Genomic DNA, 25,216 nt, shown 5'->3' with positions numbered 1-25,216 from the left:
ATGGCCTTAAAAAGCAGCTAAGGAAATTTAGGCTGGAGATTAGGAATAGCTTTCTCATTGTGACAGAGGTTAAGCATTGGGACAGGCCCACAGAGGTTGTGGCATCACTAGCCCTGGAAGTTTTTAAGAGCAGGTTAGACAGACACGTCACTGAGATAGGTTTTTTTGAGCAGGGGGCTGGACCAGAGACCTCATGTGGTCCCTTCCAGCCCTAGCGTACTATGATTTTATTGAGTCTACCTTGCTAATGATGAAAAGGGCATTGAAGCCAGAAGTATCTATGGACTTTCTGTGTCACAGCGTCGTGGCCATTGAGGAACAGAGAATCAGGTCCTTGTGGCTAGATACCAGCCTATCTTCCAGCCAGGAACTAAACTTAGCAAACAGCTTTTACCTTCAGAGTGGGTATCACTAAGACTTCTGAACCAAATCTGAAACCAGTTCTGAACCAAATTTGAAATCCAGAACTGAAATCTCTGCCTGATTGTTTAGGTTTCAAAAACCCTTCATTTTTTCTCTCTTGCTTAATCAGGCATTTAGGCGCTGGCTGTTGGTGGTGTAGGAGGCTCGCACTCTGCATTTCAAAGGGAGTAGCAACTAGAAATAGGAGAAACCTTTAATTTTTTGATCATCTTGTGATATTACTGAATAGAATGACTTGCAAAATAAACTGCTGTCATATGATGAGTACAACCCATATACATGCAGTAATTATCCTGATGAGGCCACGTTTTCTCTTTGAAAACTGACACTTTCTCTTCCCCTTGCCTTTCCCCCCATTTTTACAGAAACCAGTTCTTTGCGAGGGAAAAAGCTGGATCTATCGGCGAAGTATCAGAAGTATGTATCCCTGGCCAACACCAGCATCCCCCAGCTCTGCCAGTTCACTGTATGCATTGATCTAAACAGGACTACAAATGTCAGCATTTGGACAGCTTTTTCATATGATATAAATAACAACTCCACCAACATCCATGATGCAGAGCTCGGGCTCTCTGGAGAAAACAAGCATTTGAAGTTGTATCTCTTTGGCACCACCAGAGAAATCAAGCTTGACTTAACTCTTTTTGAATGGCATAGTGTGTGCTACACGTGGGACAGCAAGGAGGGGCTGCTGCAGGTCTACAACAATGGGCAGCACTTGGAGACGGAGGCCATGAACAGTACAAAGTGCCTCAGGCCGAAGGGCAGCTTAGTGCTGGGGTATTTGCACAAAAACCAGGGAGGCTCCATCATTGTGCAGGTGAACAGCGGCTTTATCGGCAACCTGTACTACTTTCAAATGTGGGACAGGGTTTTAAAGCAGGAGGAGCTAATGAACTGCTCCCAGGGAAACGTCGTTAGCTGGAACGCAGGGCATTGGGACTTCGACAACATCATTCCAGTCACCGACCATCACCTGCGCTGCGGTGAGTGTCTTGCTTTGTTGTCACCTGGGGTAGCTGACAGTGAGAGGAGGTTTGCCGTCCACAAAATAAACCAGTTCTGGAGGGGGCAATGAGACACACACTTTACCAGTGGGTTCCCCAGATATTTCTGGCAGCAGAACCTAACACCAGTGGGAAGGTCCTTCTGAACCCCCGCAGCCTTGGGCTGCCAGCGCTCTGTGGCCAGCATAGGTTGTGAGATACTCAGCCCTGCTCAGTGAGGACAGGACCCTCTGGGGAATCTGCTCCTCAAGTCACAGTGCACGGGCAAACAGTGATAAAATGGGCAAATTTGGGCATGAAAGAAACATGGCACAGACACAAGGCAACCCCCTGCTAAATAACAGGGTGCTGCTCAAACAAAACTCCTCAGAAGTTTTCTCCAGGGGAAAAAAAGAGGTGATCCAGGCTGACCTTGATGGGCTCAGGAAGTGGGCGGATGAGAACCTAATGGTGTTTAACACTGAAAAATGCAAGGTTCTCCACCTTGGGAGGAAAAACCTGCAGCATCCTTATAGGCTCGGCAGTGCTACACTGGCTAGCGCTACGGATGAAAGGGACTTGGGGGTCGTGTTTGATCACAAGATGAACATGAGCCTGCAATGTGATGCTGCGGCTAGTAAAGCGAGCAAAACGCTGGCTTGCATCCATGGAGGCTTCTCAAGCAAATCCCAGGACGTCATTCTCCCCTTGTACTCGGCCTTGGTGAGGCCGCAGCTGGAGTACTGCGTCCAGTTTTGGGCTCCACAATTTAAAAAGGATGTGGAGAAGCTTGAGAGGGTCCAGAGGAGAGCCACGAGCATGACCAGAGGTCAGGAAAACAGACCTTATGACAAGAGGCTGAGAGCCATGGGACTCTTCAGCCTGGAAAAGCACAGGCTCAGGGGCGATCTGGTGGCCACCTATAAGTTTATAAAGTGTGTCCACCAGGATCTGGGGGAATGATTGTTCACCAGAGCGCCTCAAGGGATGACAAGGTCTAACGGTTATAAACTCCTGCAAGACTGTTTCAGGCTGGACATAAGGAAGAATATCTTTACTGTCCGAGCCCCCAAGGTCTGGAATAGCCTGCCACTGGAGGTGGTTCAAACACCTACTTTGAACGCCTCCAAGAGAAATTTGGATGTTTATCTTGCTGGGATCCTATGATCCCTGCTGACTTCCTGCCCTGGGGTGGGGGGCTGGACTCGATGGTCTTCCGAGGTCCCTTCCAGCCCTAATGTCTATGAAATCTATGAAATTTCCCCTTAATCTGATCCTCAGAAGCTAAGCCCTAACAGCATGTGTAATTTTGTGACCAGACAACCCTGCATACAAAATTTCATCCCAAATGGCTAAAGTCTGGCCAAGTTACAAGCAACTAAAAATGGGGCCTTATAATAGGAACGGTTGTGCTCCTTGATAACAGGCCTATAATGTCTCGCCTATAATGTCACCAAGCTTGAGATAAGTATTTTGTTAGGGTAAAGGTCAGGAATCCTGCTTTCCTGAAGAAAGGCTGCAAAGGCTACAGTTTTGTAATCCTAGTTATGGGGAAGGTTGTAAAGCTGAATCATGTTTGGAGCCTGCTGTATATTTTGGATAGACCTTCACATATGCTATAAATATCCTCCCTGCTTCACCTAACTGAAATTTATGAGCAGTCCACTGTACTGAGAGCCCCTAAATAGAAACAGGGAGATGCATTTGGGATAGCAGTGAATGGTACCAATATACATGCTAAGATGTGTGCGCATGGATGGCTGGCCCGTCGTTCACATTTCAGCAAGCTCTAATTTGTACGCACTATTCATAGTAATCTAGGGCACATCTACAGGATGAATGTAAGTGTGAGGGTTTGGTGAGGATATAGGCAGCCAGGCCTGTGGTTAGGCCTTGGGGGCAACTAGGAGGTTAGCAGGGCAGGTGCACAGGTTACTAGAGATCCAAGAGACAGTCCAAGGTATAAGCTGAGGTCAGGAGCCATGGGTCAGAGAGCCAGTGCTGAGTTTTGGAGAATCCAAGATCAGGGTCCAGAGCCAAACTAAGTCAGGATGCTAAAAAAACCAGAAAGAGCAGAACCAGTGCCGAGTTTCAGGGGAGATCCAAGATCAGGGTCAAGAAAAGCCAAAGCCTGGTCAGAAGCCAGGAGAACCAGGGAGAGCTGTGAACACAAGGCTTGCCAGAACAGACTGAGGCTGTGTGAAGGCACGACTGCAAGCCCGAGGCAGCAGGTGTCTTTAAAAGGGATGAGTGGTACTTCTAGCAGCCAACCTGGTTGCAGAGAGCTGGGTTAGCCCCATTAGTCAGAGATCTGGGACAGGCATGGTAACTCCTGTGCTCGGCCCAGCCAGGCCTGCTTGATCAGAGTCCCTGACAACAAGAAATGCTGTGCAGTGTCAGAATAAGGGTGCCCCCAGCCCGTCGGCCTCTCTGATAGTGGCAAGTAGCGGATGTATTAGACACAGGGCACGTGTGGAGTGACATAACCCCTGGGTGTATCTACATGTGCGCTTTACTGCAGATCTGACTAATCAGCTCTGAAGTAAAGTGTCACCATATACACAGATGCCCATAGTAGGATGCAGTAAATTAATTAACTCCACTGTAGGACAGTACTGCCCCAGACAAGTACCATCCTACAGCAGAGTAGTTATGTGTGCCACAAGGCACATGTTGATGCTGATGGGGCTGGCTGGGGCATGAGGGTGCTTCAGGGTGGGGGCACGAGTGGCAGTCATGCCCCTGGGCTAGCAGGCTGACCCGCTGAGCCCCCTGCCAGCAAGGGCTGCTCCGCCCCTGCTCAATGTGCTGCAGTCCTGGGCACATGTGTAAACGCTGCACCTGGGAGCAATAAACTCCGGTATGAACTGAGCCCAAGTTTATTGCTATGTGCTAACTACACATGTAGATGTACCCACTGGGAAGCATGCCCTGCCTACCTACTCTGCTCAGGGTGCACCAAGGCCTCCCAGACCAGGTGAGGCAGTGAGCTCCGAGGGACCCTGAGAGGGTGCCAAGAAGCATGCCTAAGGCTGCCTGAGAGCTGCACTGCGTGTGTGCTCACACTAAACGTGCTAGGCTGCATGACTTTTGGGCTTTGCCATACACTGTGGGGCTGTGGATGGGTACTCCTGGGCTTGTCATGGGGGCACGGCAGATGCCCTAAGATAAGGGAGTCCCATGGGAAAGTCTGAAGCACGTATCACTGGATTTCAAGGGACAGAAGTCAGAAATAACCATGTAGATTGTAGTTCTGTAGTGAAATGTCGTCTTGCAGCTCCATTTGCATGCTAATGACATAACTTTAACAGGTATGTCTCTGCCTGTAATGTGCAATTTATACCCTGAAAAGCCTGAGATTACTGCTGATTGCCAGTATATAATGCACACGTATTATGTCTGTAGTTGAACATCACTTGAGTTCACAGTTCTCAACGTACCATAAAGCTAGGTGGAGTTTTTCAAGGGAACTGTCTATGCAACTTGCCGTGCTTTTGGCAATCTGCTTTAACAGTGAAAAACTAGGGGGCTACTCATGCAAAACCTGTTGCATGAAAACCAGTGAAACTAGTTACATGAGTAAAGCAGCCACACATCTTAAAGGGGGAGGTTCCATGTTACATGTTAGTCCATACTAAGGGCACTTAAAACATGAGTCTCTGCATTAAAGCTCGTTAGCTCATGTTAAGTGCCCTCTGAGCATCTCAAAGTTATGCCACTTTAGGTGAGGGTTAACTCATGGCTGTTCTACTTAGCACGTTAGGGTAACGTCAGTCTGCTCCACAGAGATAAAATGAGCAATTTGCAGTCCTCTAGCATCCCAGGATGCACTGCTCCCAGCCTCTGTCCCCTTCCGGGAGCAGGTATAGAGCCCAGGTGTCGTGGGTCCCAGCCATAATAACCCTGCTCACCAACTGTCTAGTGACAAGTCAGAGCAGTGCTTGGTAGACACAGTATTACCCCATCATGTTTGGCTGCTCAGAGCTCGTTCTTACTTTAACACGGCCCAACAGCCCACATTTTTAGTCTGGTCTAAGTGTAACATGCAACTTCACTCAAGACTCAGCATTTCAAGGAGAGCTCTGCAAAGCTTGTCCTATAACTACTTGTGAAGCACTGAACCTGTTTTCCCAGAACACACCCTGCGTTCCCAGCTGCGTAGTGTAATGAAAACAGCATGGGAAGGGGTGAGAGAAATTCCTAGTGGTAGCAGATACACTTTTAGCAGAAAAAAGAAGCTGATTACTGGGAGCTGATTAACAGGAGGAGGATATCACCGTAACTCTTGACTTAATGGCACTGGCTTATTTTTCAGTAGAAGCGAATCTTACTTTGCCTTTAGCATGCTCTTCCGCCAAAGATCTCAGTGCAATTCATACACTCGCTAAGCCTTAACGTGCTACCATCTTGGCAAGCTGTTAAGACCTGTCTCATACATGAGGAAGCTAAAGCACTGGGAAATTATAGCTGGGATTTTCCAAGATGTGTCCCTCCAGTAAGTCCCACTGGAAATCCTGAGCCACATGACTTGCTTAGCTCTACACAATGAGTCACAATGGGTAAGTGTGCTAGATCCAGTTTGTGTCCCCCTCTGCATCTGAATCAGCAGGTCCCTCCTCCAGGTAGCCCAGTGTCAGCAAGGGGTCATGAAAATGCAGGACAGAACATCTCTCTGCAATTAGTCCAGATGCCCAGACCCAGCATCCCTCAGCAGCCCAGTGCTAGGGAAAGGCTGGATCAGTCTGTGTGGTGCCTGCTCTGCAGGGGTGTCGACACATGCAAATGCTCTGGGGTAGGTTTACTCTAGAGTAATTTACTCCAGTGGCAGAGCTTGCCCCAGCAGCGGGCAGCTCCTGGGGGCAGGGAGCAATCTCCCACCCCTTGCTGTCCGGGTGACCAGGAGTACATTTTCTCCTGGTCAGCCGTCTACACGTGCGCTACTGCGCCGTTAGTAATTGGGAGTAAATTTGCTATTTGTATTTGCAGGTAGCAAATTTACTCATGATTAGGGCAAATAACTGTGTAGTAAGTGTCTGCACATGTAGACGGTGATGCTTACTGTGCAGTAATTTTCTCTAATCTCAAGTAAAGCGTCTCATGTAGACGCATCCTGTGTGAATGGGATCTTTGGGGAATTTGCCTGCTCCAGTCTCAGAAATGGCTCTTGATTATGTATGAACTGGAGGTAATTTTGCCACATTGGGGTAGGTTTTCAGGGGAAGAGCACACCTCAGGCACAAAACCCTCCCTGACCTCCTTTGTCAAATTCCCAGTCCCTGCTCCACAGCAAGGGCCTGGCCTTTGTATCACAGAGAGGAGAAGGCATACAGAAGGTTTTTAACATGAGCAAAACAACATCCTTCTTTCTAATCTTGTTCCAGTCTCATTCTTAGAAAGAGGTGAACAAGTTAGGCTGAACTTTTCCCTAAAAATATCAGCCTCAGTCTGATAGCTGACATAGAAAAATGTCAGTCCACGTGGTCAAAGTGACGTGTTAATCATAGCAAAGATATACTGGGAAATAGCTGAAAGCAGGATCTAATAAAGGGAAGTGTTAGGCAACCTAAAAAATGCTGCCCACCCTGTTTACAGACTGGAGAATCTTCCTCTTCCAATATCGGTTTGCCCTTCACTAGTCATACTGGGGAGTCCTAACCCTGCTAAAGAAGTCAATTTAACACCTCTGCATCCCCTCACTAAATTTTGTGAGAGAAAGTTTGGCCCTTTTAATTTAAATGTGCAAGCTTCGGTGATGGTGATGAACATAGAGAACAAGAAGCTGACTAGTAATGTCTGTAAAACATCATGTCACTGAAGTTCTCTTATTAGTTGGTCTACTTTGTAAAGCTCTTTTACTGGAATGATGAACATTTGCCAGACACCAAAGAAACTGTTTGCTAAAGCTTTGAATTCAAACTTAATGATCTGGAAATGTTTGTTTTTTTTAATTTCAGTAGCATGGTATTTTTCTCATTCCAGATCTCATCTGTCAACCCTTCTCAGTCCTCATTTTATGAGCAGAATTTTGTGGATGTTAATTAAAATGAATGATGTTATGGGATGCAGGTGTCTAATGCTACAGCTGCGTATCGGTAATGATAGCTGAAATGTGAGAATAAACACAGGTTTTCTTCTTCAGGTGATAATGAGGGAGAGAGATTTGAATCTGTGAAATCGTAATGATGTTTGATTTTTCACTGCTTAAATGGAAAATGCTTCATGAGATACATCTTTAATTAGAGTGATTTGATTTTTGTTTTGCCAGTTCTGTAACATTTTCTTTCACCAGACTAGCCTGTCTCATTATATCTGACACCGAGTGACCTCGTGCATTGCCCCTAAGGCAGCACAGCTTGCAACACGACATGGTGAACCCTGGAAACAAGAATGCAGCCCACAGCGATGGAGCTCCGAGCGCAAACCCTCATTACTGGAGAAGTATCTCTAGCATCTGTTTTAGTTATGAAGACAAATTAAAGGTTAAGCTTGGTGCATGGCACAGATGATCAGTTCAGTTTAGCACTAGATAAATCTTAGTCTAAAAGCACTTTTTTCTAGAAGTATTGTATTAAAAAAAAAAGAAAAGACTGTTTGCTGAAAACGGAGCCTGGTTGAACGGCATTTTGCTCTCCCCAGATGACAGCAATAGCCTGGGGTGGATTATGGCTAAGTGGGGTCTATCCCTCTCATTTTGTTAAAGATGTAGCCTCTCCACATTCAGGTCCTGGCTTCCTCATGCTTCTGCATCCTGTTTGACCCATTGCTAAGCCACCCTCCTCAGACCACCAAGACTGATGTCCGAGGTCCTCCTTATCAGTTAGGGAGGACTGAACAATATGGGGGCCCTTCTGAAATCACAACCTATGGTCCCCGTTTTTTATTGATCCTGTGTAAAGTGTGGACCCAGACTCAAGAAACAATAAGGAAAAATAAAACGATGCTTGATGCATGTGGATTCTGTTTTGGAGACCTGTGATATCATCCATATTGTGCCCCTTCGGAGGTGTTGTGTCAAATAATATCTCTGGCAGGTGCCGTGACAGGCGCAGAGCCATATTTAGCTGTAGGTTATGCCAGCATCATTCATGCAGAATAAATAATTCTCTGATAACAATATCTGCATCGACAGCAGTGAAATCAGTGAGTTACTTTGGATTTGTATGGGTGTAACTGAGAGCAGAATCTGGCCCGTGCTTTGTAAAGGAAAGGCCACTAGATTCCAAGAGAAAACTGTGGTTATAAAACCATTTCCCTCTATCCTTGCAGTCAACAGGAAACCAGAGCAAAGTCTGCACAACAGAAATGTGCATTTCAGAGAGCTCAGCTCCCAGAAAGCACAGGGCTTTCCATGAGAGGGCCTGGTTTATCTAGCAGCTCTTAGCTTTCAGATTCCCAGAGGCACTGGTGAACAGATTCTCTGCTGCTTTTTGTCTTGCTTTGTCCATGAGGTATGGACTGTAGGAAGAGACAGTGCTTTGGAAGAAGGAACATAGCATTTACCCTCCAGCTTCGGCTCTTTGTGTTGTTTTCCAGGGGATTGTTACTCTTTGCTGGGAGTTTTTTGAAGTCGGTGGTCTTTCTAGATTCTTGCCTTCTTCTTACCCTACCCATAGCATGCAGTATTCAGGGGAAGATTAATCACACCCTGGGCAGGAGGCTTCTGAGTCCCCATCTGTCTTGCAGCTGGCTGACTCAAGCTTGAGGAGTCTCTTCCAAATAAAGGATCAGCAAACAACTATATGGTCAGCTCAGGTTTCTGTCCTCCTGCCCACACTGATTTAGACTGGAAAGTCACAGCTCAGATGCTGGGCTGCTGGAAGAAAGTGTCTGGGAATCTGGAGGAAGGGAAAACATTGGCAGAAACCTTTTCTTTCCACCATAGCTGAGCTCCTGCAAAAGCAGGAGATCTAAACACAGGCAAACAGCCCCCCTGCCAGCACCCAGCTGGTTGGAGCAGGACACCAGCATTCAAAAAAGCACTGTTTATTGCTGCTTTTATTGCTCTCTAGCACAGGCTGGGCATGATGCAGGCATGAAGTCATTCTCTGAGTGCAGGGTTGAGTTACAAGCACAACACTTTGCGGCTGGGCAGCTGACTCCCCTGACATCTGACAATGTCTCAGACAAGGGTGTGAACTAAATAGTGGGCTGTGCTGAAACACTTGCTCTCTGGGGTGACCTGTGAAACCACAGCGTTGTTCCTGCAACCCATTTTGTCAACTTTTGGTCAACAGAAACATGGAGACCCAGTTCTCTGACAACCCTGGGTGCATTGGCTTATTCCTACACATATTGGGCTTGTCTACATGTGGACCTTTAAGCAGCATTAGCCTAAAATCACCATTTTGAGGCACACTGAGTCATGTCCACACATGTGCACCCTTAATGTGCCTTAAAAATGGTGATTTTAGGCTAATCCTGCCTAAATTTGAAACCTGCTTAAAGCAAGTACCAAATTTCGGGTCGATTAGCTAAGTCACGTTAGCCCACGTGTAGACGCTTAATGCACATTAACGTGGTGTGCACATTAGCATGGCTACATGTGGGCTAATGTGACTTAGCTATGTGAGCCTAAATTTAGTGCATCTTAATGCGCATTAGCGTATCTACATGTAGACACGTGCCTAAATTGCCTTAATACGCCTTAAGCAAGGGCACATTAAGTTTAGGCATGCATAACTACACGTGTAGACATGCCCACTGCTTCCCGGTTATGGTCACTCTTGGAGTTACACTGGAACAGCGGTATGCTCCCAAGAGATGCAGTGGGTGGATGCCAAGCTGGACTAGGACAGGGTGGGATTAATGGAAGGACTGCTTGGGGGACAGGGTCTGGCCCTGGCCTGTCCCACCTGCCAGTACCCTTGAAGCTGGAGGTAATGAATAAACAACAAGTAGGTCTAAGATTGGGGTTTGCCTGAAAGGGGGGGGGGGTGGGTTGAGTTGTGGCAGAAAGGACCCAGAAGGGGTCTGAGAAACTCTGAGTGTGATTTCTAAGAGGCAGCCAAATCTGGTAAGAAACCTGGGGCTGGAGCTCATGTTGTCTTGTCCATGTATGCATTGATGAAGTTGTGCCCCAAGTTGGGTTTTGACCCCATACAGGCTGTATATGGCACATGCCTCAGAACAAGCAAGAGAGGGACCCGCTCACCAGGAACCAAATCTCAAGTATTCCAATGTTCAGAGGTGGCTTTGGACTAAAAGTGCCCTCTCAGCTACAAAAACCATAAAACAGGAGACTTTGAAGTAACATTTAAAAATAAACCCTGTTCCTGTTGCTGTCTATGGAGGTTTTCCATTGATTTCTGTAGGTTGGATATAGCCCACTGTAACTATTTTCAACATGCAAAAGATTTGAGGGGTGATTTCTGTAACCATGAAATACAATCAAGTAAAACACAGGGGTATATTTCAAGAGTGCTAGTTTTCTATTTATCTCTGAACTTGATCCACAAATCCTTATTTTCAAATATTTTTCTTTTCTACATGGAGACATTACTCTTAGTAATGTCCGTCTCTGACATTCGTCTGAGTGGAAGTCCAGGCATGGCACTGAAATTGCAATGCTTGGGCAAAATGTCATATCATGCTACTGCCCTGTCATTTAGGCTGGAATGCCATAACGAGGTTCGGTTCATTGCAATTTTCTGCGTTATACGTGAAGACGTGTCATCCCTATTATTTCTGGCAGACTGCACATGGAATATAAAGAATAAATCTGGTTTGACAAGGTGATTCGTTTCAAGGATAATTAGCTAGGAACTCTCCATTTGGAAAATAACAGGGAAGCTGGCCTGGTGTTTACGATGCCAGAGTATATGAAGAGCAACCTGCATTTCACTTTCATTACTGCATGTTAAACCAGTGACCTTTTTGTCTTCAGCAAAAGTCTCCCCCTGAAAGTTAACGTAGGAGTTAGCCAAGTCAGAAGGGAATGCACAGATTTCACTGTGCCTTCTAGCCAGCGTGCAATGGTCTTCAAACTGGTATTTACTGGTAAATAGAAGCCCATATTGCCCCATACCAAAGTGGTGAGAGGGCCGGAGTGGGGTGGAAGAGAATACAGATGTGAGAGAGTGCCACATCTGGGTTGTATAATGCCTTGTTTCTGGGGAAGCTGCAGAAACTCCCCTGCAGCTGCTTCTTAGAAGTCTGCTTCTATGATGCTGTGGGTGGGAGGAGGTTTGGGGAACTGCATCTTCCCTGAGGAGTGCCTGGGTATTCTAGCAGAAGCCACATCTGACTTAATGCTGCTTCCAGACTTAGGCTCACACAGTCACCCACAGAGATGGGAGTCAATGGATTTCTAACTTTGCCTTTCCTTGTGGAATGTGTGTTCAAAAGCGTAATGGCCTGGGGAGGGAGAGACACTTGCAGGGTGCGTGACAAGACGTACTAACTGCATGTTATCATGAACATCAAGCGGTACTGTTGATGAGGCTAACATTGATTTTTGGATTTGCTCCTGTCAGTACTTACCCCTGGGTCAATAAATCTTGGTCACATCAAGGGAATATCCTGCCATCTGCTACCTCTTTAGTATTGTCCTTCTGTCTTCACTGCTCGTTATCACTGCAAATTCTTTTCTGACGTGCCAGCCTGAATAGAGGTGTCTGGAACAAATGGAACAGATGAGGTTTCCATAGATTAGGCAGTGGAAAGGTGGGTATATTCTGCAGATGCTGTGACCTCAGTATGGCATAAGACAGATGAGCAATGATACCAGGGGAGTGGATGCAGACAGATATACAGCCATGAAAAAGGAAGTAGGTTTTCTGCAGCCAAGAGTCTCTAGGTCAACTTGCCCTTCTTATGCCAGAGAACCTGATCTCCATTTTAGTCCAAACTGCACCTATCCCCAATTCTCTCCCTTGTTATAGACTGATTATCCCTGGGAAAATCCACATCACCACTGGTGTGTTCTCTGCAGTAGTGCATGTAGCCACCTTTTGTACTAACCATTGTCAGAGTTTTGTCTCACTCACAGGAGCTTTGCTCTTGGATTTTCATTTTGCCTTTATTTTTCTCTGCTCCCACCTCATTTTTCTTCTTATTTTTCTTTTCAGCAAAGTCCTGGGAAGGATCAGCCTCAACAACTGCTGCTACGTTAGCTCCACCATCTCCAGCTAAAACTACTAGTGGTATCACTCTAAGTATGTGTCTTTCTAGCAGAGAATATTGTAAATGCTAAAGTACTCATCATTACTCTCTCTCTCTCTCTCTCTATATATATATATATATGTGTGTGTGTGTGTGTGTGTGTGTGTATAAATATATATATATGATCTTTGTGTGTATATATATATGACATATATGATCTATCTATCTATCTATATAGGTCATATATGTCATATATATATACAAAGATCATATATATATATTTATATAGTATATATATGATCTTTGTGTATATATATATATGTGTCTATATATATATATATATGTATATGTATATGCACATACACGTTATAGCCATGATGATTTAGACTCTTTAAATTTCTGTTTATTGTAGTTTTATCTAAAAATAGCTATAATTCTAACTAGATCAAAAGAAAAAGTGAAATGCTGAATCTGGTCCAGATGTGTATGAATGGACACCAGGGTAAATTAGAGAAACATGTTGGTAAACTGGGTCCTATGTCGAATATTGTGTTTTTTCAGATGACCTAGCTAGCTTCCTTCCCTTCAAATGAATCTTTGGCATCCTTCATAAGGGATGTGTCACCACGACAAAGATTTCCACAAAGTGACACAAGTGTATTTCCTATAGGCTAGGACAGTCTTCAGTGGAAAAAGTCCCTGCCTATGTGTTGAAAGACCCTCAGTTGGTCTCAGCTGGTGCAATTTAGCCTAATCCCATTGGAACCTGGGCCTTACAACAACAGCACAGGATCACTCCAGTTTTATGCTGTCAGTCCACTTAAATCACTGGAGTGACGCAGGGGGAGAACTGGATTGACACAGCCCTGAATCAGCAAGTAGGAAACATAAGTAAGCTAGCTAGATATCAACCAGAGACTGGTTGTATGCAGTATTTGTGTTTGCTCAGGAACCTTCACAGTGAAATCTTCCATTCATTTTTGCCTGAAATCCTAAGTGTAAATCCATTCCTAAGTGTTTATTACCTGCAGAAGACTCATTGTAGCATCATGGGTTTGCTCTCCCTTAATGAGATGTCTTAGTTATAGATGGCCTCATCTTGTGAGGTGCTGACCAGCTTCTGGAGTTGACTTCAGCTACAGCTGCATGTGCTCAGCACCTCACAGAATTGAGTCCCAAAGAAGGATCTCTTTATCTCAGCTAAGCGTGTCTATCTTTATATTTGGATTATAATATATGTTAAAATGTTTAGCTTTCACTGCTTCCATGGGAGGTGTGACAACTGAAAACAAAGCCACGTGTGCCCCTAAATACACTACGAAGAAGACAAGTTCTGCGTCCTTAACTACTGCTGTAACACAGGCACCAGAGACCATACCAGCAACTAAACCCAGAGGGACCACACAGGCATTTGTATCTCTGCTCACAACAACAACCAAGGTTACTGTTTTGGTGTCGGAGACTACACTTTCACTGACCACAGCTTCACCCAGACCTGATGAGACTGATCCCACCTCCAAACCTGATGGGATACAAACTTCTGTGACTGCCTCACCTATAAAAACTACTAGTACTATGTCTGTTTCCAGATCAATGGTGACATCCAAGCCCTCTGAGTTTACATTTGTATCTACACCTGACCTAACCACGGCCGGTCATAAACTAGGTAATAAAAATACAGAATTTGTGTAAACAGTTCTGTAGGTAAGGAGTAGTGCTCTGCACAGAATACCATGCTTCAAGTTGAGTCACATATCCAAACACTAAGGGAAACACATCTTTGAACCAAAAAATATTCTGCTTGGTGTTGGTAGGGGCTCAGTTATAGTACTCTGTCTGGTTTTCGGCATTGCATGTGGATTTACATGAGCTTAAATTTACTGCGCAGTAAGTTACTGTTCAGTAAGCAGGAATAGGCTACGTTTGCAGGTGTTAAGGTGCGTTAATGTTGTGTGTGGACTGGCTTGGGACGAAAGTTAGTCACAAGTCAGTCTACACACACAGTATTACTGCACAGTAAGGTATCTACATATGCGCTGCTGCGCATGATGCAGGTATCAAATTTACACTGAAGCTGGCATAAGGCACTATATTTGCTGTGCAGTATGGGCGTGCACATGTAGATGTGAACCTGTACTGCTCAGTAATTTTGGTTACTGCACAGTAAATGTGAACGTGTAGATGCTCCTAAGGGTGTCATCGATTGGAGAGAGTCTGGAGCAGAGCGGCAAGAATGATTAAAGACTAGAAAGAATATGAGAAAGATTGAAGGAATTGGGTTTGTTTAGTCTAGAAAAGAGAAGTTTAGAGGAACACATGAGAGCGGTCTTCCTATTTGTAAAAAAGGATAGTGGTCAGTCATTCTCCATGCCCAGCCTGGGGAGAACAAGAGGACATTGGCTTAATTTGCAGCATAGATTTATGTTAGATGTGAAGAAAAACTTTCTAACTATAAGGACAGTTAAGGACCAGATGAGGTTATCTAGGAGGTTATTCCACTGAGGTTTTTGGGAACAAATATTTACAAACGTCTGTCAGGGATGGTCCAGGCACACTTGATCCTGCCCTTTAATGGTCTTGGCACCCCTGTCTGTCTTGATTCCATGAGCTGTAGAGCCAGCAGTTTTGTGGAACATTGCTCAGCCAGTCAAGAGCATTGCTTAAAATGAATAGAAACGTTATTTACAATGATTAAATTAAATCTATAAATTAATAAATTAAACAGGGACATAAAATAGATTCTCTAGTTTGATTTTTGGGTGTGTGATTTTTATATTGCTTCTTGGTCTCTTGTAGGTTAGACCTAGCCTACAAGTTGCTAAAAGCACTGCCTGCATTGTTTTCCATGTAAATTCATTGCTGATGCAAATTGGCAAGCATGTCTGTATTAGTAGATACCTGTCTAGCTACCTGTTAGTCTAAACCAGGTATTTAGACTCTAATTAGTAATATTTCCATCTGCAGCTCACTGCTGGCACAAAAATAGCTGCTGCAGGTATCTGCAGATAATTATCTGGCTGTTGGTTCCAGCCATGTACATTTATACAAAGACTATTCAAAGAATCCTAGGCTATGTTTAGTACACAACGTTTTGCTGGGATGAAATATTTCTCCTAGAAAAGCAATTTAAGTAGCTCCCTGTTACACATTAGCCAGAAGGCCAAATAACTACTGCATATCTCAGAACAAGATTGAGCTTTATGATCATGTGCATAAAAAGGAAGAGATACCATTTGTCTTTTCAGCGTCACAAAAGCAGAACAAGCAATCATTTTATATCTACCTTTCTGACTCTTTTCTGTTAATTAAACCTGTGTGAAAAGATTATTTTTGTGTTATCGTAATACGCAGGGACCCCTCAAGGCCCTAGTCATGGTACAAATATGCTAGGTACAGTAGAATAAAAACTCCTGACCCAAAGCTGCAAAGTTGAAGGCCCCGATCCTACAGTGAGCAGTCAGTAGGCAGACCCTGGCAAAAGTCAGGGATCTGAGTACTGGAGGAAGAGGGGAGGGGGATCGGGTTGTAAAGAGGAACTGCAGAACCAGGCACCCAACTTCTCTTGACAGTGGCACAGACCAGGTGCCTCCAAAATGACCAAAAACAACACTAGAAGATGAAGTATGTGAGGATATAGAGACCAGGAACACAAGCGTTTTGTGTGTGTGCGCGCTGACTAGTGTTTTCCATTATTGCAGTTACCTTCTACAACATTCAGGTGAACTTTTCTGCTACCCATGAACCCCAGAGACCTCCTGATTATTATGATGTAAGGAACCTTACTGAAACCTGGGTAAGTAGGTTTGACTTTCCTTTCCTTCTGTATACCCGATAGAGGATAAGGACACTTAAATAAAAGATTCTCAGCCTCCAGCGAAGTTACAGAGGAGTGTTCAGTTCACAGAAAAAGCAAAAGCATGGGATTTCATAACCCTGTTGCTCGACACATTCATTTTAAACAGGTTAAAATTAGAGCTTGTCAAAAATAGGAAACATTTTGGCAAAAAAAACCCCTGCCCTTTTCCTTTGAAATTCATAATTTTGATAAAAGGTGTTGCATGAATTGAATTTACATGCAGGTCTTGTCTCCTTAAAAACTTGGCATGTGAGTTATTTTGTTATTTCATCTTTGGTTCTTTTCCTCTATTTTACAGTTTGTATTTTTATTTATTTGTTATCTTACAGCTTAATGACAGATTGTCTGGCACTGAATTTCTTGTTACAAATTACAAGATAAAGACAGTAGGCAGGTAAGTGTGCGACTGTAGTTAGGTATTTGCACCAAAACCTTTCAACTTTCGAAGAGTTTGCGATCAAGTTCTAGATCCAGGTTTTGTCGTGGACCCCTCTCATTACTATGGGATAAGCTGGGACTCCACACCCGGCCATCTATGACCTTTAGAAGGGTTCAGAAACACATACTTGCATATCTCTGTTTTACTGGTGGGGACAGAGGAGAAGTAGGCATGTTTAGCATTTGCTAGACTGACAGCATCGTGACTTGTACGGACTTTGAGAGATTATTTATCATCATGCATATACTGACTTCTTGCCTCTTCTCCTGGTTTCCCAAACATCTCTTGATTTGGGAAGATTGTGGGTTGCACCAATAAAATAAAACACTGCATAGCTGATTCTGAAAACCATGGAGGCAAGCATAAAGGCAGAATGTGGAATAAATAGAGTGAGAGATTAGGATTTAAAGTGTCTTGCCCTGTGCATCTGTTGTATAATCATATACAAGATGCAATACTTAAATCTCTTAGGAATTAAGGGATTAAACTTTTTTCAAAACAAAACTGAAGGGCTCGTATAGAATAAGAAAATGATGAAGGCATCTTACATAACATTTTGATTAGTCTGTTTTGTTTGGCTAAGTAGCTTTTTAAAGCGACGTGCTCTGCAGAGAAGTATGAATTGGTTAAGATGTGCAGCTGTGGAAGTACACAAGCCTGATTTGGAAGGATGGTTTTGTAGTGAAGTGACTGGTACGACATGCTCCATTGCTCTCTGCTGGACAGAACCAGCATTGCTGGATTATGTCATAAACCTCTGCTGCTAGGAGGGCGAGGTTCATCGAGTAGATGTGATATCTTATATTAGACCAAGGATTTCTCTAACTCCAGTGGTTAAGACAGGGGGTTGTGAGCTCCATCAGTGCCATTGCCATGAAGGTCGACAAGGCTCTTGTAAGATGCACATCAGAGATGCTCCTGTCTGACCAGTGATTTGTTAATGTAGTAAATATTCCTAAAGGTACAACAGGCAATTCTGTGAATGGGCACACGATCCGTGGCAGCTTCTTTGGGTACCAACGTTCCTGATGTGGATCATTATGTTTGCTGTGGAATACTTACTCTCTTTTGCTTTGCTTACAGGGCTTCAACAGGAGGACGTGTCCAGAGGAAGGCTCAGGTACATATGAAACAATAAGTCAACTTCTCTTCAGATATCAAAACCCACCACAACAAACTTTTCCTTACCTTTCCTCTTAAGGTATTTTAGCTGCAGGCTGAAAGGTAGCTACCCTGAGACACTGTAGATTCAAATTTATTGTCCCTGCTCAGGGGTGGGGAGAAGCTGTAAAGATCAGATTAACTCAGGGATGAACTTGATAACTCCTGCTAGCCCCCTGGAGAAAGCTCAACTGAACACTGTCTGATTTTAGACTCCTGCAGTCCTGGCTTAAGTTTCATCTCAAGGCTTGGGTGTCCAGGAAGGGAGTCAGGCATGTGCTGAGTTTGTAACTGGTCAGTGAGGTGGTTGGCTTTCAACCTGGCTCTTTTATGTATGGCACTCATGGCTATTCCTCTAGTAACCATGACTCTGTCTACACTCCCAGCACGGGCACTCTCAAGGTTGTCCTGCCCCCCTGCTCCAGCTTGCATGCACCAGTGAAGATGCTCTCAGGCTGTCTGCAGGGCTGTACTCAAACTCTACAGAGACTGAGGTCTCAAGGACAAGTAGGAGGGAGGGAGGTCCATGAAGGAGTGTCACCAGCCCATCAGCTTCATGTGAGCCTGAAGGGACATGCTGGAGACACAGTGCACATGCCCCATGCACTGTATGTACCCCCTGCTACTCCTGTGGTAACCAGCAGTGTTTTGCCCCGTCAGAGGCCGCTGCTGGCCCAGGGCAAATTATATTCCATCTGAGCTGACACAGAATGATTTGTCTAGGGCACTTGCAGGAAAAAACAAGGAAAAGGAAGGCAAGATTTGCAGTCATCCCTGTCTCATCCAGCAGCTTGTTCAGCAGAGCACGCGCAGGAGCTACTCCCCCTCTCCTTTCTAACCACCCGCTCTCTGGATGGAGGCATCACCCCCTACCTCTCTCCAGCTCCACCTGGTCCTCTTCTTCTTGTCATTCCTTTGTTTTTCCCCTCCTTAGTCCCAGACATTTGAGCAATGCTGTGGGAAGCACATTTCTCATGCCTCCTCCATGTGTCGCCCAGGCAGATTTCTAAAGATGCAAATGGCACTGAAGCCCCTGACTCTTGCTGGTGTTCAGGAGGAGATAGGAGCCTCAGTAACTTGTGTGTCTGTGGAAATATTCCCCATCAGATTTTGGGATAGGAGGCTGGCAGGAAAGGTTTAGCTACTATTTTGCTGCCTCACGGTGTCGTGCCACTTTGTCTGTGTAACACAGGACTCTCAATAAGTTTGTTAGAGAACTTCAGTCCAGAAATGAGATGTGATGGTGATTCATAACTAGGGTAAGCAGAGCTGTAGAACAAGTTATCCTAAATAGTTTCCTAACCCTATTATTTAAGAAACTTGCTACTTAGGTTATATTGGCTTAATGCACCCAATAGATATTGTGAATTGCAAAGTATTCTCACTGCACATAGAAAGACAGATACTCGTTTCAAGCAAGTGGCTGCAATCTAATGAGGGTATCAGGTTGCTGCTGCTCCCATTCACTGAAATCAAGTATTATTACATTAAAGCCAACTGCAGCTTCCTAACCTTATTGTAACTTTTTGTTTTGTCTTTGTCAACTGAAGATGGAGAAAAAGCAGAACTCCCGAAGGTAGGATCCATGTTCTTGAGTTGCATTTTCATCACCGCTGTTGATTTCATTGCGTGCTTCAATTCCCACCCTCACGTTTATATTGTCTGTAGGTGCTGGTCTGGTAATATGATGATCACCCTTTTTTAGTTATTGCTTTTTAAATCATTTATTATTTTTTACTATTTTTTAATTATGGAAGAGGCTTAAGCTCCTTGAAAGTGATAAAGTAACTTATTATTTGGGCTTCTTACACAGCAATCTGCTTTCAGTCTCTGGCTTGTCTTTGTAATAAGTCTTGGCTTGGGACATGCCATCTTCTTATACAATGGAAGGGAAGAGTACAGAATGCCTTTCCCTTCCACTGACATTGCCCTGATGCGCGTCCTTTGTACTCCCAATGTTTAAACTTCAAGTAATACATATATATTGTTTGATTTTCTCTGATGTTCCAGGAGTGTTTAATACCTTCTGGACTGTAGTTCCTTCTTCTCACCCTCCTATAAGGCAGTTCAGGAAGCACTGGATTTTGGTGCAGGATGGGTCTTTATTGCATTGAGTGTTGTAGGTACAGTACATGTCAGCAATCTGAATGGAAGTCCCCTTTACATTAAAATCAAGTCTTGGACTTAAGACCTGTGGGTTAATGATTAACTAACTGTGGCCCATCACTACAAATGCAGCATTACTTTTATGTGTATCTTGTATTTGTAGCTATGGCTCCAAAGCCATTGTAAAGGCCGAATCTTCTGAAACACAAGAAGTACTGACTGAGAAGATAACACAGCTGTTGACTGGCACGTATGTGGAGACACCAACGTCGTTCTCTTTGGAACTTGACAATGTGACTGTTGCCCCAATAGGTAATATTTTTATTACGTCCTATTGAATATTTGTTGCCAGATTTACAAGTGTTATGAGGGGGATGGGTCAAATTGAAAAAGAGGTCAGAAAGGAGCTTTATGATCAATGAGATTCACTCCTAACATCACACAGGCCACAAAATTTTACATAATGGTTCCTCCAGTAAGCTCCAAACCTGGTGGTTTGACTTGAGGACATCGCTCAGAAATAGAAACTCAGCCTGGATGTCAGGGCTCTTAAGGCAGTAATTTGTTACAATGCTTCATTCCACATGTTAAGGTGCAAGTGGTTTCTGTATCATTCAAGGAACCTGCTTACTCTGGGCGCATCTACATGTGCAATTAATGTGACTGAATAAACTCTGGCACAATTTGAGCCAGAGTAAATTAATCCTGACGTCACCATCTACACAGGAGTTTAAGCACGGTGATTTACTTTGCCATCAGATAGTACCTGTGTCTGATGGCACTATCCTACACCAGAGTAAATTAATCTACTGTGACCGAATTGCAGCGCACGTGTAGACAGTGATGCTTTACTGCACAGTAAATTAATCTACTTCACAGGGGGCGCATCTACACGAGCTGCCCATTGTATAGTTGTTATTGCACAGTCATTTAGTACTTGCATAACCAAGTATTAAATGACTGTGCAGTAACTGGAATTACTGCATAGCAGCATCCTGGCACAATTGCCTAGTGATGCTTACTGCACAGTAGCTCAGTACTACTGTGTGGTACTGTCATGTCACAGTTCATGTACGGCGATACTACCGCGCAGTAGTAACAAGCTATTGCACTGTACTAATGAGCTACTGCACAGTATGCTTCTCACGTAGTTGCGGCCAGTAAAGCGCGCATTTAGACGTGCCTCTAGGTCTGAATTTGGCCTGTTATGGTTATTGATACAGCTTATTGATAGCTGTTATAGTTTACTAGGTGTTTGACTTAGGCCAGAATCTTGAATCTGAACCCCTTAGAAAGGTGGGAAAGTGGAGGCCTGGGATGGCTCTTAAAATGGGAACATATGCTTATCACCAGAACTAAAACTCCTACCTACTAGTGTTACTGTTGGTGTGTCATCAAATCCCACAATAGTGGTGTGTAGCATCCTTAGGAGAAGATCGCTCCTCAGTTCTTCAACTGTGTTTTGCTCGTCTCATGAAAAGACACTTTTTAGAGGTGGGAGGAATTGGAGAGTGCACTTCAAATGAGTCAAAATTCCTTAAAATGATGGCTTGACTAATCTTTGCTATATGGGGTTTGAATCACATGTAATGTAGAATATGTTTTTTAATAAGTGCCAGAGAACAGCACAGGGAACTAAGTTACGGTCTATGGTCTTGAGCATGCCACTTTGACTATTTGTGTCTCCATTTACAATATTTGTTCTCCTCCAGAAATACATACTGGCTGTGTCTACACAAGACATTGACTGCGCAGTTGTTACTGCACAGTCATTTGGTACTTGTATAAACAAGTATAAACCAGTACCAAAATTGCTCAGTAACCTGAGTTACTGCACAGTACCATTGTCAAACACCATTTTTGTGATGTTACTGTACAGTAACCTTGAGACTACTGCGCAGTAGTGTCACATCATGGGTTAAGCTACATGACATTACTGTGCAGTAGTCTCAGGCTATTGCGCAGTCAGCATCTCATGTACACATGGCCACTGTAGAAAAAAAGAAAAAAATTCACTTATTTGCAGCTGCAAGATCCTCTGTGAACCACATACTACATTCATCTTGTTTTAGGTCACAGGTTTGTGATTACATCCAAACTTCTCTGTAGATGCACTGCCAAAGTCTTTTGGAAAATTTATAGCAGCAAATAAGATTCCTGGAGGCCAGGTGTAAGGCTCATTGAAGTGGGCAGCAAACCTGTTGTTGAGTTCACTGGGTTCTAGATCATACCCGGGCTTGCCAATAACGTTTTGTATTGACTTGTATACGCTTCTTTTCAACCTCTGAATATCGAGATGTAGACATGAGAAAAGAGAGGAACAGTGGGCACGTCTACACATTTGTTAATGCACCGTAATTATGGCACATTCAGTTTAGTACTTGTCACAACAGGTACTAACTTTATGCGCCTTAATCAGTGCTACTACGCATTAGCGCAGATGAATGTTTTTTTGTGACAATGCACGTTAGACTGTCTATTGCACACGAGCACAGCATGCTTTTTGCGTGACGTGCTAATGAGCAGTAGACTTAGTCTAATGCACATTTAGCGTCTCATGTAGATGCACCCAGCACGTCCCTGAATGTCAAAAACTTTTTTGACACAATTCATCAATAAAAAAGACTACTACAAAAGATCAACCACAGAGTACAGCATTGAAAATATAGTCCTTGTTGAAAAGCTACTAAGTGGGTAATGAAGGAATGCTAGAAAAATGTTATGGACCAGGTAGGGGGAAGATAGTGAGGGAAGTACTACAGGGATCAATAACAGAGTTAACTTTTTTTCATCCTCCACATGGCTGATCGACCAAAGCAGCTTGCAGTGACTCTTATGGTGCTGTATATACTCGGTGATTAAATGTAATTTCCTGTGCTGACAATCCAGCATCTTTCCAGAGAACTGAACTCATTAGACTAAGAGGAAAAGTGCCTCAGGGGAAACAGTAGGTAAAAAAAGAGAATTGTCAAGTAAACACGTAAAATTCCCCTGTCAAGGCAACAGCGGAGGCAATAATTATATTGGTGTTCCAATAGAAAAGACTATCTAGCCTGGTTAGGATGAGGGTCAGTGAAGCCTCCTTTTAGCTCAAGCAGCCTTTATAAAGAATAGCTCTAAAAATGTTGTTCTTAGATCCAGGAAACTGCCCAGGAAATCCCACACATTCAGAATACAAAGGGACCTACCTGTGGCCACTGACTACTGCTTTTGGCAAAACTGAACTCAACTGCACGAAAAATCCTCAACAGTTGGCCAAGAGGCACTGGTAAGTTAGAAGATCACCTTCTCTTTATCCTTGATTACACAGATCCTTGCATGGACAGCAAGAGGGAACACAATAGGAACAAGATAGGAGGGGACTGCCAAAGTAGCATGGTCTGTAGGTGAAGGGACCTCAGTCTCCATGTGTTTCTTCCTGCACTGCACCATATGTAAGGGGACACCCTGGGAAGCCAATCTTCTGCTTCATTAGAGATGAATAGATACTCCATAATATATTAAGCCACCCCAAACACAGAACACCTTCTATGTTAGATAAACTTCAAATTGCCTTGCAGTTTGAGCTGATGATTGCAATATGCTACCTGGACACTGCACCAAAGGTTTGGGCTGAAATTTATTTTTGAAAACAAATAAATCAATTAAATGTTTGCAGCTCTCTATTTGCAAGTCCAATAAAATCATGGAAAATCACATATTTATTTTCAATTAACATAATGCTTGCTGCTTTTATTTTTTAGTGTGATTAATATTGAGCGTGGGAAAGCTCGTTGGAAAAGACCAGATCTGTCTGTATGCAAATTACTGAAAGAACTTCCAAATAATATTCTGGATCTTCAATATATCATCATAACAGAAGGTAAGGTTCCAGAAAGTTTAGTAATACAATGGAACAATGTAAAAGTAATTTTGCATAACACATTTTTAAATGATTTGTCTGTGTAAGTATCTGAGACATGGAAGCAGTAACTATTATTATGCATGGCACGCTCACTTGTTCATCATAGAGTGTTTTCTGTTTAATATGAATGTTTTTTTGCAGCCCTGCTTCAGCATTCTCTGACTGTCATTCTGAGACTTCGTTTTTTATCTTGACTCCATATTTCAGTTTTTGGAACTAAATAAACAAGTCACAATGAATAACTTGATGGATTTTGCCTTTTTATCCTGTTTATAAATTGTCTGTTAACACATCACACTACATTTTCATTTGCGGATCATTCAGACTGTGAAGCATAACTCAACATAGACCACTGGAATACCATGCTGTAACTGATGTAACGTACAAAAAAGGATCCATTTTATACCGTTAGATTATATTTGCATATTGTGCCATGATGAATAACTGCATCAGTCACCCGAAGAGGAAACAGAGACAATATTATGTGGCTTATATAACTAACCAGGCACTGATCCAGCAAACTAAGCCACGTGGAGGATCTCTGTGCTTACATAGAGCTGTGCTGACTTCAGACGTGATGTGGAACCCGGTGGATGTAGAGGATTTGCAGGAAGAGGAGCAGAATGTGAACGTCGAATAGCAAATTTCCACCATGGAAAAGCCACAATCTGCTTTTTGTGCATATCCAAGATAAGCATGCACTTTTAGGATGTCTTTGTGCCAGGAAAGTTTGAGCAAGCAAATGCTTGTAGGAAACAAAGCCAAAGTCTTGTAAACGCGATTGAAATGAATTTCACTTGGAGTTTGAATAAATGTTCACCAATAATTTTTACCATTATTTCCTCCATAGTTTAGACTCTGAATTAGAACAGCTTGATTTTCTGTCCCTTGAAAATTTGATCTGATATTTGAAAATTTGCTGTGCAAGATGAAGTGACAGCTAATTGACACATTCCGTTTTTAAGTAATCATTTAGCACTATACTGGAAGCCACTATCAGCATTATTGAAAGACAATTAAGAACAAATCTCAGATCCTTAAGCTCAGAGTCCTCTGTGGGTATGTCTACACATGCATTAATGTGCCATAGTTACTGCACATTAAGTTTAGTACCTGTAATAATAGGTCATAACTCAATGTGCAGTAACCAGTGCTACTGCACAATTAGCACCAGTGCACACAGTCTTTTAGTGATGCTAATGCGCAGTAGGCTAATTCTACCGTGCATTAGTGCAAAAGCA

At 43.5% G+C, this 25,216-nt stretch overlaps 1 protein-coding gene across 3 annotated transcripts in view; it reads left to right on the top strand.

The window, feature by feature from the left end:
• The window catches only part of ADGRG4 (adhesion G protein-coupled receptor G4), a 55,277-nt gene that overhangs the window by 9,626 nt on the left and 20,435 nt on the right, over nt 1–25,216 (top strand). For all 3 annotated transcript variants that reach the window (XM_019492791.1, XM_019492792.1, XM_019492790.1), the window contains 10 exons: nt 789–1,409; nt 12,476–12,562; nt 13,762–14,175; nt 16,208–16,302; nt 16,695–16,759; nt 17,888–17,924; nt 19,516–19,541; nt 20,235–20,383; nt 23,207–23,339; nt 23,815–23,933. In XM_019492791.1, coding sequence (XP_019348336.1) covers nt 789–1,409; nt 12,476–12,562; nt 13,762–14,175; nt 16,208–16,302; nt 16,695–16,759; nt 17,888–17,924; nt 19,516–19,541; nt 20,235–20,383; nt 23,207–23,339; nt 23,815–23,933 — 1,746 coding nt within the window. The remainder of the gene's footprint in view (nt 1–788; nt 1,410–12,475; nt 12,563–13,761; nt 14,176–16,207; nt 16,303–16,694; nt 16,760–17,887; nt 17,925–19,515; nt 19,542–20,234; nt 20,384–23,206; nt 23,340–23,814; nt 23,934–25,216) is intronic.

Source organism: Alligator mississippiensis, chromosome 8 (genome assembly GCF_030867095.1).
Source record: "Alligator mississippiensis isolate rAllMis1 chromosome 8, rAllMis1, whole genome shotgun sequence".
Classification (NCBI taxonomy): domain Eukaryota; kingdom Metazoa; phylum Chordata; order Crocodylia; family Alligatoridae; genus Alligator; species Alligator mississippiensis.
The sequence above is the reverse complement of the archived record's forward strand: the minus strand, read 5'-3'. Positions and strand labels throughout refer to the sequence as shown.